The sequence below is a fragment of the Pleuronectes platessa genome, chromosome 4, assembly GCF_947347685.1.
Source record: "Pleuronectes platessa chromosome 4, fPlePla1.1, whole genome shotgun sequence".
Lineage (NCBI taxonomy): Eukaryota > Metazoa > Chordata > Actinopteri > Pleuronectiformes > Pleuronectidae > Pleuronectes > Pleuronectes platessa.
The window spans coordinates 11,439,698-11,457,707 of NC_070629.1; the positions used below are offsets into that span (position 1 = coordinate 11,439,698).

The following is an 18,010-nucleotide window of genomic DNA, read 5'->3' on the forward strand; positions in this document are numbered from 1 at the left end:
GAGCTGGCATTAAACAGACAAGACATCCCGTTCAGTCAGTTATCAGCCCAGGAATAATGAAGGAGCAGGCCAGCAGACCAGGACGAGTCACCCTAGTCAGCCAAGTGGAGAATTTAATTTCGTGCAGGTTTCTCTGTAGCCAAGCATTTCCCCATCGGAGGTCCACTGGTGCTTGGGTGAGCATGGACAACTCAGTGCACCCGACTCAGGGTCTCTGTGGCGCTGACAGAGATGTGTGGTGATGGATTTTAGAGTAGAGGGGGAAGAGGTAGACTTAAGTTTGGGCGGTGCTGTTAAAGAGGAGAGAGAGCCATGACAAGCCAACATCAGAGAAAAGTAAGAAAGCGATCACTCGTGTTCCTCATTTTCCAGAGTATGGGTGCATTATTAAATCAAAGCCAGTGAAATGAGAAATGGGTCCCGTCTGACCCAAAGATGTGTAGGAAGGAAATAATATTGTCTGAGCCTAATGTTGCCCCTGCCCTACCAACTGCTGCTCTACCTAGCATGGCCACTTGGCCACCAGATTTAAATATTAAGACAGAATTTATATTATAGAATCAGCCTTTTCTGTGAATGTGGATGTTCAGACCGAACCGCAGTCTGGCTTTTTCTCTCTTTCTCAATATGACACTTTCACCCAAGGACTAGCCCTGGCTTTTGTGGTCCCATGTTCACACGTTTCCAAAGAACCATAACCTCTAGTCATAGCAGGGATATGATGTGTCAGCTCTGCACCTCACTAGAGTCTTGCAGACATGTTGGATGTACAGGATTACCTGTTTACTTGCCTGTGCAGTGAAATTATTAATTCTATTACATTTGTAACACCAATGATATTTCGTCTCATGGCAAGTTTGCACTCATTCATAGTATAAAGTAAATGTCACACCACAGGTTTTAAAATGGGTTCTTCCCTATTGCATGATTGCATTTTTACATTATGTTATGGTTTAACTGTCTGTGAGCAGGTCGCTTTACAAGCTATTTCTTCTTACATGCTAATATTGTTAACGTTGATTAATGGTGTTTACTATTATGAAATAGACTAATAAGAATACCAGCTTTGTTTTTGCTGCTATAACTTATTTATCATTAGTAACTACGTCATTTATTTCTGCCTTTGTGTGATAAACAGTGGAGATTTAATCAGTTTGTCCGTTTAATGGCTTGCAACCATAAACTTATGCATTTAGCTTCAAAGGGCATCACCCTTATTTCAGAGAATCTCATCTATTTCACTCCACTTGATCCACATGTTCTGGTCTAATTCAAAGACGGGACAGGCCAGGGTTAGCTGGTTAGCATGCTAACTTCAAGAAAATCAAAGTTGGAGAGGTAGATGAAAAAAAGACACTTAAAGCTGGTTGAAATTATCGCCACTGAAAACCTCTGGTAGTAGCTGTTAATGTTGATGTTAAAGCAACATTTGAATCCCAAAGTGAAACATTGACAAGTTGAGATTTCATTAAAAGATGTAGATATTCTTTTAAACTATTATTTAAACCCACTTGCTCTAATTGACTACTCTGCACTTTAAATACTATTAAGTTGGATGAATTCACTTGTAACTGCCAAACAAACAAACAAATCCCAATGTTCACGAGGGAAACTAGCATCGATGTGAGTGGCAGCACTAAGCCGTTCTTTTTATTAAGTGTTTCCATCCAGGTGCAGAGACTACAGTAAATTATTCTCTCCTCATTGTGTCTTTAAGCTGAATTGTTAACAGTGACATTGCTGTAAATTACCTTCACACCAATAAGTACAAGCTCAATTTGATATGAAGTAAATTGCTCTTATGATAATATGTTTCCAAGCCAAGCACTGGACACAAATCTTACCCTTCAGTCCTTTCCAACTTATTGTCTGCAGTGGGACTGCTGGGAAGTTTCTATTTAATAACGTGTGACTCATTTTCTTCTCGTCACTTGACAAAAAAAAACACCTCGCATTTGTTATAGAAGAAAATATCATTAGTTTGTTGCTTTGTCTATAGTTAAGGTATTCAAAATAAGTTCTAACTTTCAGAAATTTGCATTGTTTAAATTAATTCCAAAGAGTATGTAATCCAAATGAGAGAAATCCGTTATGGAGGATACCTTAAGTGTTTGTGTAATCGTGTAAGAAGCTTTCCTCCTCATGTTTGATCACGGGGGGGGTTTCATCTAACTGATGTCAGGGAAAATATCGTCTCAGACAACATCAGGATCTTTCATAAATGATCCCATAATCTGAGATCGTGCTTGGCTTTATAAAACGACTGTGGCTAACATTATCACCTCTCTCACACTGCAAAAACTGCCCTTCTAAAAAGAAGCAAAAAATTCTTATATTCAATCAAATTATCCTATATCAAGCAAAAAAATCTGCCAATGGGGTAAGCTTTTTTTGCTTGACAAGATTTCTTAAATTAAGCCCAAAATTCTTAGCTCTGAAAGACTAAAATGAGACTTTAAACTAGACAGAAAATCTTAAATTAACCCGAATTCTTCTAAAACAAGCAATGAAAAAATCACAAATTTAAGATTAAGTTACTTAAAATTAGAATTTAAGTCTCTTGACTAAATTAAATTTAAGAATTGACACCTTAATCTGGGATTGATAATGAGCATAAAAGTAGTTCAAATAAGACATAATTTCTTAAAACAGCATAACAAATATAAGTGATGTTGTCTTAAATCAAGACACCAAAACATTCTCATTTAATATTTTTTTTATTAACTTTGCAATACAATTGCTCAACTTAACATCCAAAAAAGGACTTCCACATTAGAGCTATCATAATCTAACAGATTGAAAAACCAGTTTTGATTTGAACCTCACTATAAAAAAAAAAAATCAGTTATTGTAGCAGCATACTACAGCAATAAACAACATGTTGCAGCTGCTTTGCAGCATATTATCCCACAGGAAAGGTTTTCAATCTCACCAACAAATGTGTCCAACTGTGATGAACTTTTTTTAAAAACAGAACATCAACTTTCTTTGAAAGTCTTCAACAACAGGCAGAGTGGGGCAGAGTGATGGACAAAGGGACTCACTCACTGAATGACTTCCACTCACCCATCGCTTTTTTGTAGTGAGGGGTCAAATCCTGCTCATGAATTGAATCTTGAAGTACCTCTGTCTGCAGTACTGAGAGTAGTGTAGAAATGCACTTGGGGTAGGTCATGTGCAGGGCATAGTAATATGCCATGACGTAGAGAAGTCCCTCATTAAGTCCGTCCATGGTGAAGGTGGTCACAGGTGTTTTTCCGATTGCGATCATGTAGTTGTCCTCAGAAACTAGCAGAACCGGAGAAGACAGGGGTCGCTGTTGCAAGAAACCATTAGGATCCTCAGAAGTCTAGATGACACAAATAAATCAAGAAGATTAGAAAAAACATTGCAAGTAACATAAACTTAAGACCTGGACTAGTACATTAGTGAAATCATATTGTACTTTAAAACACATAGTCACAGTAACCCCTCAGCATTAAGCCCACTGCAAATGCTGAATGCACAGCTAGTTCCAATGATGTTAGTACTACATTAAGTACACTATGGAAAACACTTCCCCTTTGGAGCTTTTGAAATGATAAAAGTTTATCTCAAAGTAACTAAACCTACGTAATATAAAATGTATGCCTGAAACACTAACATTTATTATGAAATATTTCAGTAAGTCTGTAAATCTCACCGCTAGGACATGGAAAAGAGCCTCGCTGCTTGAGCCCAGTTTCTTCGGTGGCAAAGTGCTGGACGGAAAGAGCAGTGGCAGGGCTCTGAAGACAGCTGTGATATGCTCCACTGGTTTAATGGAAAAGGGACAATACAAGGTGGTACCATAAATAACTTTAACATAACAAATAATTACGAGACATTATTATATAAAATGAACAAGTCAATGTATTGTGACTTCACCTCCATTCAAAGTTTTAGGAATCTTCATGGCCTTCTTCATCACTCCATAAAACTGGACCTTTGAATAGAAGGTTTTCCACCTGTTCTGCATCTCTGATATGTACTGGGAGTTGGTCGGTTGGATGATTCGCTGCAGCTCATCCAGCACCTGAAAAATAGATTCAGATAAAGAAAAAAAAAACTGAAAAAAGTACATTCTGATGACTTCTTAAAAAAAAATTAAAAAAAACATTACTTACATGATCCAGTTCTCTGAAACAAGGGTAAGCCTCTAGAATCTTTGTGGCTCTGTCTTGCTCCTTTAAAACATCAGAGGTGATGAAGCATCTTCGAGACTCAAATTCCATGTTCAGCAAATGAGTTACCGCAGCTTTGTTTGGCTTTTTGGACTTGTATATTTCTTGGAGGGTCTTGTAGTGTCTTGCTTGGATTTTCTGGCTGTCCATGATGTCAACTGAACAAGCTGAAGACATTACAGGAACGTTATGGTGGAAAGGGGACATGAGATTTCCAAACTGACAAGTAAAACTGACAAATTAAATGTAATACAATACATACATTCTTCATCACTGCTGTTCCGGTTCTGCACTGGGGTGCTGGTTCTAGGTGACAGATCTACTGGGATGCCCATGGGACTAACAGGTGACCGTTCCAGAATAATGGTGGATGTACTGGAGTCTCCATCGTAGTCAGTAGTTGCAACGTCTGAACTGACTTCTTGTCGTGGTTTCTTGGAAGGAGGACCTTTGGCCTTCTTTGGACTTCTGACATTTGAGAGTCTCTTCATGAGCTTTTTGGCAACATGCTCCTGCGAGGCATACGTAGTTAACATTAAAAAAAATGACAATAGGCTCAAACTTTCTTATATTCTAATTATAGCTTTCGGCAATGTCTTGCTCCATTTGAACTTTCTGTCACGATTTAGCACTGTATGAACAGAAATCTCAGTATTATCATACAGGCAAAAAACAAAAGTGACAAAATCTACTCACCCACTCATTGATTGATGACCTGTCTTTTATCATTGGATAGTAATCCACCAGTCGCTTTGCCATGGCATTCACCTCATGTTTGGTGGGGTATCTGGAGTCCTCTGTGGCTCTTGCGATGGAGATCATGTTAGTCATAGTGTTTCTTATGAGTCGGCAGAAGAGTTCCTTGGATAGGGTCCCATTGTGCTCGGTCCCCAGTCGTTTCTGTTCAAAGTAGGAGCGTCGCACCTGTTCAAGCTCACTGTCGGTGAAGACTATGTATTCTGGGTTTGACATAGTCACAAATTTAGAAGTATTGGCCTCCTCTAATGAAAAGTCACTGCCTCCAGTGGGGGGTGATTGCTGAATTTCGGGAGCAGTATCCACCTAAAACACATTTACACAAACATTTATTGAGTAACTTTGTCATAGTATGTTCTTACTTGTTAGTTTAAGCATTATCATTTTGGGGATTAAAAAAACACTTTTATTTTATATCCACTGTTGAAATGGACTCAAAGCAGAAATGTCATATTTATGTATATGAACCAGATTTAAACTGTGATATTGGAGAATGTTGTACTGTTAAACAGTTATGTTGTACTGTGAAAGACAAACCTGACCTTTTCATCTTTATTTACAACAAGCCATATAGCCCGCCGCCTCAAGAAATTTTCAGGACCAGGAAAGAGGTCTTTGATGTCGTCTCGGGAAAGCGAGGGGAGTAAGTCTTCTCCAATATTAGCAGCTGGAATATAGAACAGTTACAGACAGGGCCAAGAAACAAAGGTTATCATTTAATTCCCTCAGATTTTAACATTTTTACTTCAAGAGCAGTGAGTGAATTTGACAGCATTTATAAATTACCGGTACATATATTGAAGCCATGCAAACTACAGTAAGAGTGACAATAGAGCCTTGCTAGATAAAATGCATTCACATTTCATGTCAGTTAATATATTTTGTAAAGCTTGATAGACAATTGGCACCACAAATGGCACCTTTAAACAAATGCGTTAGCCTACAGATTAAACTCAGGCGCCTTGTACTGATAGTGCCGGGGTCCTGTGCGCGCAAAAGAGCTCCAACGGCTCCGGCTCATGCCTGGGCATGGCACTGCTTAATCAATTAACCCTTAACGTTTTACAACAAGGTGTTGCTGTTTTTTCAGCATTTACAGCCCCTAATATTAACATAATGGACCCAAAGCTTAATTAGACTTAACCTATTTCTAGATGGGAATCATAATGCAACACCAGACATTTTTTGATGTAGATTAGCTGCTAAACTTTAGCCCATTAGCCGCAAATCCACGAATTGTTAAGATAGGTAAAGAACGCCAGTACAACATAAAAGTAACCCCTGTAGCATACCTCTTAGTGTGGCAATTGCGACCTCGTCCAGTTTTTCCATCTTTTGACTCTGATATCCACAATCGACGTTTGAGAATAATCAATTCGAGCAGCAGCAGGTGACATCCGGAGTAGCTTCTGTGTAGGCCGAATTCAAATTGCAACGGACTCCAAGCGGGGGGGGGAAAGGCGCAACAGGGTGGATTGTACCATCTTCCAAGAGGGGGCGGGGGTGGGCACTAAGACTAAATTAGTTTATTTTGCATTTATACAAATTATATTCATCTAAATAAGATCATATTACTTTATAATTATTAAAATTGAGTCACACTCATGTGATAATTGATAAATGGCAAGTCGTTTCTGCCGTCATAAGACACTGAATTATGGTACGTACCTTTACCTTTTCACGTGACGTATCACCAGGTCCCGGTTCAGACAGTTCAGACAGAGCAGGGGAAAACGCAGGTCGGATTCCAGCTAGTTAACTCAGGCTAAAAACGGGGGAAATGATTTGGCGCTGTGTTATTTGCTTTGTGTTCGTGGCTCTCACTCTCAAATCTTTATTGAGTCATATTAATACTGCTCATAGTCGCAGTCCAGATTTTCGCGTTGTTTGTGGAATTGATGGATGCACCAAAGAGTATCGAGTCTACAACTCACTATGGTATCACATTAGAAGAAACCACTACGAACACCTGGAAAGTGGCAGCAGCAACTCACGGAGAGAGAGGTCAACAGCAAGCCCGGAAGCCTCTTCAGCGGTGAATGCGTGGGCTTACAGGCCAGCTGATGCGACGGTACAAATCAGAGAGCATCAAACGGATGAAGCAGTGGTGGAAAACAGGGTACAAGATGTAATGCCTGTTGGGTCATGTCCTGCTGTAGACTCTTCTGCATCATGTCAGTCAGAGGTAAGTCTGTTATTTCCTTCATTACACAGCTAAGCTTTATTATCAATCTTTTTGTTTATGTCTCACCATTTCAAAAAAAATCTCAACTGGATTGTCATAAAATGCTATTTTATCACTGCACATCAGTGTTTGTGGCAACAGTGTGTTTTATTATACGTTCTTTTTTTCCCTTTTTTTTTTTTTAAGGATGACATCAGTTATAACACTCTGACCAGACAAGCTACTGCTATTATGTTGACTGCAAGAGAAAAACACCATCTTTCACAGGTTTGTCTACATACAACATTATTACATTCATTTCATCTGTGGCTCTGTTGATTATCTGCATGTCAAATCCAAGTCAGTTTACAGTTACCTAATTAGTCTCCCTTAGCTGCAACTTAACTTGTATCTCCATGAGATTTCATTTTTAATAATGCCTTGTATTTGCTCTCTGCTATCTAGTTAGGATAATTTCATATTTTGAATTTACTTTTAATAATGCCTTATCAATTCGTTGAAAAGCATCATTGTGTTGATGTTACTCTTATTAATATTTGTATTATTTATAAAAGAGATTGTGTGCTAAACAGTTTTAAAACTGGACTGTTTGGATTTAATTTGCTCTTCTTTCTTGACTGTTTTTCAGAGAGGTGTGAATGATGTCTTGGCTGCAATGCAGCAATATCAAGCCCTGTTGGTGACTAATCTGAGGAGTCAGCTACAAACTGTATTCCAGCAACATCAAGGAAGTGAACTTGAAAAGGAAGCGATGGCAGTATTCGACCGGATTGAGGATCCATTTTCCTCTGTTGCAACAACATACAGGCAGGACAACGTGATTAAGGAAAATTTCAATTTTGTGGAGTCAGAGGAGGTTACTGTTGGGTATACTGCCTGCTTGAAGAAAAAAGGGACAAAAAGGGTCCTCTCCACAAGAACCAAATGTTTTCATTACGTACCTCTGATTAAAAGTTTAGAACAGTTATTGTCCCATCCAAAAGTTTTAGAAATGATAGATCAGCCGCAAAAATACAGAAGTGGCGGTTATCTGTATGACATCATAGATGGAGAGCTCATGAAATCACACCCTTTATTTTCAGCCCGGCCCTCTGCTTTACAGATAATCATTTACTCAGACGAAATTGAAATCTGCAATCCACTTGGATCTCATGCTTCCAAGAATAAGTTACTAATGTTTTATTATACATTAGGAAACATTGATCCAAAATATAGATCAAAACTCGCTGCAATTCGTCTACTTGCTATTGCAAAGAAGAGAGAGTTGTCTCATTGTGGAGTGGATGGAATTTTGGCCAGGTTGTATGAGGACTTGGAAATGCTATATGATGGTGTTAATATTCAAACTGCGAATGGGGAACGTGAAATATTTGGAGCATTAGTTTCGATCTGTGGAGACACCTTAGCACAACATGAGCTTTGTGGATTTAAAGAGGGTGTTGGTTTCGCCTATAGTAAGTGCCGGCAGTGTGAATGTTCGTTTGAGGACATGCAAATGTATTTTGACGAAGACAATTTTGAGCTAAGGACACTAGAAAAACATGTTCGACAGTGTAGTGACATTGAGAAGGCAAATACTGAGTATCTTAGAAACAGTTTAAAGACTACATTTGGCATTAACAGAAGAAGCAAGCTGGTAGAATTTCCGGCCTTTAACTTGATTGAACAAACACCTCAGGATTTGATGCATATAATTCTTGAAGGCATTGCTCCATTAGAAATAAAGTGTGTGTTAAAACAGTTAGTTCTTTTAGGTCAACTAGACTTGGATGTTCTCAATACTGCATTAACTGGATTTCCCTACTCTCCACTTGATGTCAGAGACAAACCAAGCCCTATAGCTTACAGCACATTAGCTTCAAGTGATAATAAATTGAAGCAATCCTCAGGCCAAATGATTGTTCTACTGAAGATATTGCCATTTCTTATTGATACAGCTAAAGATACTGAATACTACAAAATAATTCTTGAACTCATAGAAATTGTTAAAATTTTGTTTGCTCCTGTCATTGGTCTACAGACAATTAGCAAGTTGAAAAGACTAATTGAACAGCATTTAAAACATATGAAAAGTCTTTTCCCTGATAACAACATTACCCCAAAAATGCATTATTTGATTCATGCTCCATCGCAGATAAAACTCCTGGGACCAATGGTCCGTCACATGTGCATGAGATTTGAATCAAAACATTGTTTTTTCAAACAGTGGGCCTCAAAATTAAATTTTCGAAACGTTTGCAAGTCTTTAATAAGGCATAATCAAATGTATGAATGTTGTCAAAATGTAAGTCATTCTGAACACCCAATTTTTTTTAACGAGTGTGCATTGGGACCAACTTCAGAAATACGCAACATGTCGTATTTGAAAGAAAAAACAAGGGCTTTCCTTGGAACTGATGACATAGACAATGCAGTGTCTGTTAAATGGATTAATCTAAATGGTAATAAATATATACGGGAGAAGACATTACTTGTAACTGCTGTTAATTCCAATGATTTACCTGAGTTTGGACTTGTGAGTAATATCTATGTAATTAACTCATCATTATATTGTTTTGAGTTGCAGCAGCATACTACTGTTCGCTATGATGGAAATTACATGGCATATACAATAGAGATTCCAAACATGGCACAAGCAACTGAACTCATAGCATCTGATAATCTGGTAGATTTCACTCCATATTATAGTTATACTCACAAGGATGTGACATATGTCCCTACAAAATATTATCTGGGAGATGTGCTTGGGCTACACAGAGCCTCATCTGATGGACTGTAAAAGGCGCACTGTTTAATGTGTTTGCCACAAACTGTGCTTCTTGACCGTCAATTTAGTTGTTTCATGATTCTTTCTTCTTCAGATGAACAATCAATTAGCAGTCAGATGCCGATGCTGCAGGATACTGCATGTTCTTTTGTGATTCAGGATGCAATTGAGTCAAGGGTCATATCATTTTGGCCGTTTTTTCAATTTGTTTTGTTTATGGGCCATGCAGTTTTCATTCAGCATGGTTATTTGTATTATGTTGTGTGTTGTATAGACCAGTCTGCTGTCATCTTAATATGTTAGATATGAAGCAGCAGGTTCTGCCCTGCAATGAAAATAATAATAATAAAAAAAACACTTTAATTGTCCTTGTTTCATGGCATTCTTAAATTGAGAAGTTGTGCAAATGGTCTTACTCTTAAAATAAGGCAAATAATCTTGTCACTGCACTGGGTTTTATTGTAAAACATTTTTATACTCTGTTTCTGGTTCATTCTAGCTCAAAATTAGCTGGTATATCTTATCAAGAAAAAGTAAGGCATACTTTCTTAAAATTAGATAATTTTTCTAATCAAAACATGCTTGACAAGATTAATATTCTTTTTGAGCCAAAAAAAAGATAAAAATAAGACTTATTTTCTTGATACAAGGCTTTTTTTACTTTCTTGAAATTCCTTTTTTGCAGTGCATTCATTCAATATTTTATTACACTGTGTGGATAAGGGATCCGTCCTGGTAAATATTGATCCTATCAGAGAAAAATATCACAGGATTAAGGAACTCACACAGATTTGTTCTATTAGTAGTTTCTCGATAGGGCCTTCTGTGCTGTTAATCTGTTCAATGCTGCTGCCAGGACCAAGTCACAGCCAAACATTGATGCAATAACTTTGTTAATAGATTCTTGTTTACTTTATGCACATACATGCACGCATCCTAACATAAATCTTCTTACTCGTCAGGTCTTATACGTTTGTGTCGGTGGCTGACTCCACACCAACAGTGACCACTCATTTGGAAGCAAACCAAACGCCTGTGGCTGTAAAGACCTGCCCAGGGTCCAGGTTCTTAAAGCGGAAATAATTGCAGAGGTGCACGCTCCATTAAAAGCAACTATTTAATACAATAATCATTCAATTAAAAATCCCTTGTAGCAGCTGCCACTGTTGATTTGCATCAAATGAACATGTTATTTGTGGTAGGAGGCAAACTGTTTCACCAAGGGCCATGATCTGGTCGCTCTGCACACAGCGATGCACGATTATACCTGCAGACTGCAGCTCTGGAAAATGATTTCTTCTGATTCTTACAGCAGTTACATGAGCAATGTTGTTCCACAGTTTCAACACTGTATTGCAAGACTTGTGCCAAGTTGTGCATAAATAAAAAATACACGTTCAGCTTTAAAACAAGCAGGAGAAAGAGCTCCGCTGGAGGCAGAATGTCGACTGTGTGTAATATTTGTGCGACTGCAGGCTATATTAACACGTTAAAACATCAATGAGCTGCTGATGGACGTGGCCAAGTGTCTGACGCTCCAACGTTTGTCTGATGCAAAAAACTGTGATACACTTAAGACACTATATATTAGGGCAGATGGGGACATTTAATAATGAGAGGAAAATCGGGGAAATTGAAACTCCAGGACAACAGAAGGGAAATCCAAACCATGGGATGCATATTTGATCATTTATATAATATAAAATATGTCATTTATATAGTTTAAAGTCATTTTTCAGAGTGTTTCCTGGCGCGATCCTCAGTTACAAAGTGTTTTTTTGGAGAGAAATACTGAATAAATGCATCATGTTTTCAAACTCAAAAGTAATCGTTTAATGAATTTAGTGAATTATCATGATTTCAATATTGTCCAAAATAATCGTGATTATGATTTTTTCCATAATCGAGCTGCCCTACTATATATATCTTTTCAGCATAGTTCATGTTAATGATTAACAATTGTAAGAGATCAGTTTGAGTTGTTGATAGTTCTTCATTAACAACTAGTGCTGTTAAACTTTAGCTGTTATGTTTTTGTCATGTTGCAGCTACAAAGTGGAACCTATGCAAATTCATATTAAGGGCCAAACTACTAAGTAATAACTTAAGCCACTCATCTGATGTATCCTTCCCCCTGACATTAACATTGCAGTAATGTCCATCCTGAGTATTTGTATTATTCACATCTAAATAGGCTTTTACTTGTTTGCACGATTACAACTGCATTCAGCACATAGCATTGAAACAGACAATGTGTGGATAACATTAACTCCTTAACTTGCTTCTAATCTCTAATGCGAGAGTCTGTCCAGCTTTCTCTGCACACCACTGTCTGCTCACTGTACTCTGCAGGAATGTGTCAGCAAACAGTGAAACTAGAAGGTTGCACTCTAAGTAAAACACACAGCATTTATTTTTTGATTTATACATGATGTATGCTCCAATATTATCTCCAGTAGTTTTGGGGTTTATGGAGTAAATTGAGGCAAAGGATATGAATCATTTTGTACGAGGGAGATAAATACAAAAGAGAAGTTTGAGCAACAAAACAATGTTGCGCTCATTTTATAGTAACTAACCAAATGGCCTTTCAAATTGGAAACGTCAGATATTATGCCGCTGGTTTGCATGCGAGCCCATTCTTCATTACAGCGAGATGGCTTTGTGTTTTTATCTTGTTCAGTGCCTTTTGAGCAAAGGAGCACATTACATTGAGTCTTTGTTTTATTGTGTTCAGCAAATTAATAAATGGGATGCACAGTGGGAAAAATAGATATGAAAATGTGTACTTTGCATTATTGAAAAGCCCATCCACTAAAGGTTACCAGCAGCTATTGTAGTACAATCTGTGAAATGTAATTAGAGTGTGTGTGAGAGAGCAGCACAGATAAAGCTGCCTCTGCCATTATGGACTCCCTCATAACATTTTGCTTCCCCCTGAAACTTATTCTCTCTGAACTAATTTTGCATGACATATTTCATTTCTGCTTCAGCTATCATGAGGCTACCTGCGAATTAAAGTGGGTTTGCAATACAGCAAATTTCCAGATTACATTTTGGACATGCAGATCTCTTCTATTTGCTATGATTTATTCATTCAAACCAGACAAAACTCACAACATTACTTTCAGTTGTTGCTGCCGGTGCACCGTGCATGTTGATATGCAAGATACGAGGTGGATAGAGAAGGGGAAGGGGTGTTTGGGTGATTGAATAAAAACGTGCTTTAGTTGCTGCACGCTGATATTGTATTTGTAAAAATGAATGAAATATGTTGTGCAGACATGTTCAGTAGCAACATTTTGCAACTTGGCACATACGGTAACTAACAAAATTTCATTAATACACATGGAGTGCCTTTACATTTCATTTTAGATCAGATATCATGATGAAAATGTGTATAACATGCGAAGCTTATGAATATAACTTCCACGAAACAGAGTTTGCTTTTAATGTTTCTTTAAAAGTATATATATTTTTATTTGAATTAATACACATGTTATGCACAAATGTATGAGTGGCTTCTTTGCTTTTTTTTTAAGCACATATATACATATAGTACTTTATTTTCAGAAAAACAGTTTTATCAATTTGCTTTTAAATGAACTAACATGACATCAAGGCTCTTTTAAGTATGATTTTGTTGTCTTTAAAACACATTTTATGGTTCACAAATGTAAATTTTTTGTTAAAAGCCGAAACCAATGTATTCTCATTGAGGATTTACGACAATAACCTCTCAGCTTAGTATGACTTATTCACATTTAAACAATATGTGATCATATTTACATGCAGGTTATGGGAGGCCGTCGCAGATTTGTGGCACATAACGACCCAGTGAATACGTCTTTCATGCTTCCTGTGCATAGATAAGCTCGGTCTTCTTTTAATGGCGCCCCCCCATGAAAAGAGTGATAATAGACGCCAACCAGGCCAAAAGTTGAGCAAAAAAAGAAGAAATGATTAAGGAACCTTATTAAAAGCAACCTTGTAGATTCAGACGCGTGATGGAGAGCACATTATGAGGCCTGATCCTTTTCAAATGACACCACGGTTTCCCGAACACGCCGAAAAAACCTGATTAGGGTGACAAGCACTGAGTGATACTGCAAACCTGTTAATAACATGAAAATTAGAAGGGGCTCATGCAAAGAAAGGAGATTAATTTAGCTGGAGTCCATCTTGCGCAAATTGCGAAGTTGTGAATATGTTTTCAGATAATGAGCCTTCCTACTTGTCAGCTCACTTGTCATTTTCTGTAATTAATGTTAAGGAAGACTCCTTCCTGATGGTTCATATTACTCATGTACCAGGAAAATTTCTCCCCAGAAATAATTTACATTTATTATCATCAGTCTGTTTGTGTGGTTTATTTCACAGTGGGGTAATTTATTGCGGCGCCATTTCGCTCGCCTTGATTAGTCACTCGTCAGACTGAGATGTAATTTTTTTCCTTCATACGTCTGCGTGGAAATTGGAAGTGTTTTGGGCTCAGCGTGGTACCTTCCCCGGCTCTACCTTTCACTCCTATTTCTTTTATTTTTTCTGTGCGTGTGTTTACCTCATCAGTCTGTGGAGAGCAGACACTTGCCTTTTACATAAACTCATATTTAAACATATTTGGCTTGTATATCTCAAAAACATATTTAAATATACTAAAACTTGATTAAACACCAATGATAAGAATGACTATACGAATGCATTTTTATATATTTATTTCCGTAATATCTATATATGTGATATCCCTCTCAAGGACACTGACTTTTTAAACACAAAAGTTATATCTCAGATCACATTTGCAGACTATATTTATCATACAACACTGAATGTATATATGGAGGATCGTAATAATGAAATTACACTTTGGATTTCTTTTCCCAGTGAGGTTTATTCCCCTGGGTGTCCACAGATACCAACCACACAGATTTACCCCTCTGTGGTGCCACTGTAACTCAAAGAAATATTCATTTAAGACAGATATTTAAATCAGCCTGGCTATGCTACTAAGCTTTTCTTTTCTTTGTGCCAGTAAATTTATAAGCCCACTTCCTAAATGTATTATTCATCCAAGCATGTAAATAATGCATGCCTGCTTCCACAGTAAATTAACCCTTTACCTTACCAGGGATACAGGAGTCATTGTTTTGAAAGGCAATTATGTCATTTAATTAATGTTGTAATTAATACTGTAATTAGCTTAAACACCCTGCAACCCAGTGCCACTACTAAGCTGTCTTAATTAAATAGATTGAACGCTTTCATATCTTTTTGCACTGTCATGTTGCAGGGAGTGTGAGATCATATTTCCACGTTTCCCAACAACTTTCCTTTTTTTTTTAAGACAAACAAGGTGAGGGAGCTCATTCTCAGATAATGTGCATAATAAAAGGGGAGGAAAGGTTGTAAGTTTCCTGTCTTTAAAGCTTCTCCTCACAAAGAAAGTGCCTACTTTGGGCCAGTAATGTTTAAACTACCATTGTAAATCCTCCTGTGTGCCTGTGGAACCTGCTCGGTCACAATTTGATACTCCATCACAGAGGGAGTCATTGTCTGCTGAAATTATGAAACAAAATAAATCCAATTCCCAATTCGGCTTTCAAACTAAAGGTAAGAGAGCTGTATGAGATCTGTGTAAGCTTGTGTTTTATTGCTGCAGCACAGCGGCGGGAGCGGGCAGACAGCTAATCCGCTAGTAGAGAGTTTTTATCCTTGCCCAACCTGACAGTGATAGAAAGTGTTTTCCCCAAACTAGAAAAATAGTTGGGAGAGGATGAAATAGCAAAGAGGTCAGTGAATACTGAAGGATTTCCAGTCCACTCGACTCTGCCGGCTGCAGGTCCGACTTTGTATTCATGGGCTGTGAGCACCCGTACAGCTCATCTATTGTGCATGTGTATGTCAGGATCATTTTTGAAGCCGGCCGCTCCGGCGCTAGCAGGAAGCAATAAGGAGGAACTCCCTGCTTGTAAAATTAATTCCCCTTAGTATGTCAGAGTGTGGCTGAGGATCCTGGGAGTTAGTGGGGGGAGATATAAGCTGCTTTGTGGCGCAGGGCTGCTGTTTCTGTGGGGGTTGTTTGCATTACATTCTCTCTGGAGATGTAAATATTGCATAAAAAAATTTGAAAAGCATGAATAAGTGCTAACATTTTAAGTGAATTTGCTCTCGAGCATCGCTGGCTTTCTATTTGGTTGCAAGTGATTTTATCAATGTCATTAGACCATTCATTGAACTAAGTGAGGAATCCATCAAAAGCTGACAGGAAGCTGTAGACTAATGGCTGTTAGGCTGTAATATTCTTTAATATGATTTTTATTTGCCTTAATTTCATCTTCTCTTACACAGGTCCCAAATCAGTAGAGAGCTGCTGAACACCTGAGCAGCGAGCGGTTTCCTGCAGCATATCCGGGCGGCTGCTGCAGAGGCTCCCGTCTCCGGGTGGATTTATTCAGGGGAGACAGAGAAAAAATTACAGCTCCCAGTGAACCGGAGTGAGAAGCACATTGTGTGACAATTGTCTTTCACTGCGGGGACACATGAAACAAATTGGGACGAGTATGTATTATGGCCGCGGTGGTGATGGGGACAGCAATTTGCGCACCACGCGGAGCCTCTGCACCCCAATTTGATCTTTTCATACCCCTCTGCATTCGGAGCCACCTTCATCATACACTCCAACACTCTAAATTAAAAATAGCTCAGCGGGCTTCTGTTTTGTGCTGACACAAACCTCATTTTACACCTCCTTTCAGTGGTTTCCCCTGTTCTTACACTTCATATCCTCCGAGACAATCAAGCGCAGCCCTGAAATTGCCTGAAACATAACCAAACAAATGAAATGGAAATTAATTTTTTGCAACAGGATCATCTACCCGTGTGACTATTATCTTTCCGTGCTGTTTATCTGGAGCAAAAGGAGGAGATTATTTTACAATTAATGGCGGAGGATTCAGAACCCTGCTGTAATCATTAGATGACACATCTCGAAGAAATAGCCCTTCACATTGCCTTACCCTGGGCTTCAATAATCTTGACCCTGGGTATTAATGGATGAGTTAATGGCCTGCAGAAATCCTTTAATTTATGCCAGGGTGAATTAAGAAGAAGTAATGGATTCTGCTTTTCAAAATGTCCAGACAAGGCATTTCCGTTCAGCCTATCTGAGAAATCAAATTATCATATTATCTCTTTGAATGGGCCTTCTGAACGCATATTTCACAATATCTGATGGAAATAATTCTGACATTCATTACATGACTCTTGCTTTATTGTGGCTTGCTGCTACATGCTATGACAAAAGGGGATAATGATTTTCCAGGCGGCGATGAGGAGAATGGACGTGGAGAAAAAAAAAAGAAGACACATCAAACTTTCAGTATCCTAATGTAAATACAAATGTAATTATGGGAGTGTAAATTGGTTTGACTCTCTGGAGAAAGGCCACTTCCCTGTGCCCCTTTCTTCACTAGAAATTCACTGAGCATGTGAAAAAGAATATGTTGATTACAGGCTCTTATATCTCATTAGTTCTGTTTGTGTATTAAGATTCACATTTGTTAAATAAAAAAAAAAAACAGTCTAAAGCCACTATGATTTCTTATCAAAGTTTTGGGAGAATTTCTATCAATTATTATTTGTAAGATATGTTAGTTTAATTATTCACCATGGAATCACCTTCTCAATCTTTGGTGAAGTTTTGAAGGTTTTCATTCAAAATGAGTAAAATTCTGTAATGAATGCATTTGTTTGTTGTTGAGCTTCTCTATAAGAAAAGCCATATGCACTTCATAAAGCTCTTTGTATAGAACTGTCTCATATAGCTCAAAGGCATGTATAATATATTTATATATATATATATATATATATATATAATTAAATGCATGTTTTATTTATATAGCTCTGTTTATAGATGCGAATACATTTTCACGTTAAGACCAACATTCGTGACCATTTCAATAATTGAAGAAGTATTATTTTTTAATCATTCTATCTAAATGTGGAAGCTACAGATATCAATGTAACATTGTGATATTCAGGAACAAATGCAAGTTTTTATTGTTTTGTTTGCTTCTTAACATGTAGTTGATGATTTTGATGCCA

The 18,010-nt window shown here is 37.8% G+C and overlaps 2 protein-coding genes across 2 annotated transcripts; one reads left to right on the plus strand and one right to left on the minus strand.

Annotated features, from left to right (window-relative positions):
* Positions 1-2,915: 2,915 nt before the first annotated feature.
* Positions 2,916-6,382, minus strand: LOC128439069 (uncharacterized). Its single transcript, XM_053421892.1, has 8 exons — positions 6,251-6,382; positions 5,501-5,625; positions 4,899-5,264; positions 4,465-4,714; positions 4,146-4,369; positions 3,907-4,054; positions 3,683-3,792; positions 2,916-3,349 (listed from the first exon to the last, which is right to left on the minus strand). The coding sequence occupies exons 1-8, from the start codon at positions 6,288-6,290 to the stop codon at positions 3,041-3,043; spliced, it is 1,572 nt and encodes a 523-aa protein (XP_053277867.1). The 5' UTR covers positions 6,291-6,382; the 3' UTR covers positions 2,916-3,040.
* A 63-nt stretch (positions 6,383-6,445) lies between these two features.
* On the plus strand, positions 6,446-15,595 carry LOC128437969 (uncharacterized). The gene is made up of 4 exons (XM_053420290.1): positions 6,446-7,143; positions 7,330-7,410; positions 7,772-8,417; positions 15,567-15,595. Exons 1-4 carry the CDS (start codon positions 6,739-6,741, stop codon positions 15,593-15,595), a joined length of 1,161 nt encoding a protein of 386 aa, XP_053276265.1. The 5' UTR covers positions 6,446-6,738.
* The last annotated feature ends 2,415 nt before the right edge of the window (positions 15,596-18,010 follow it).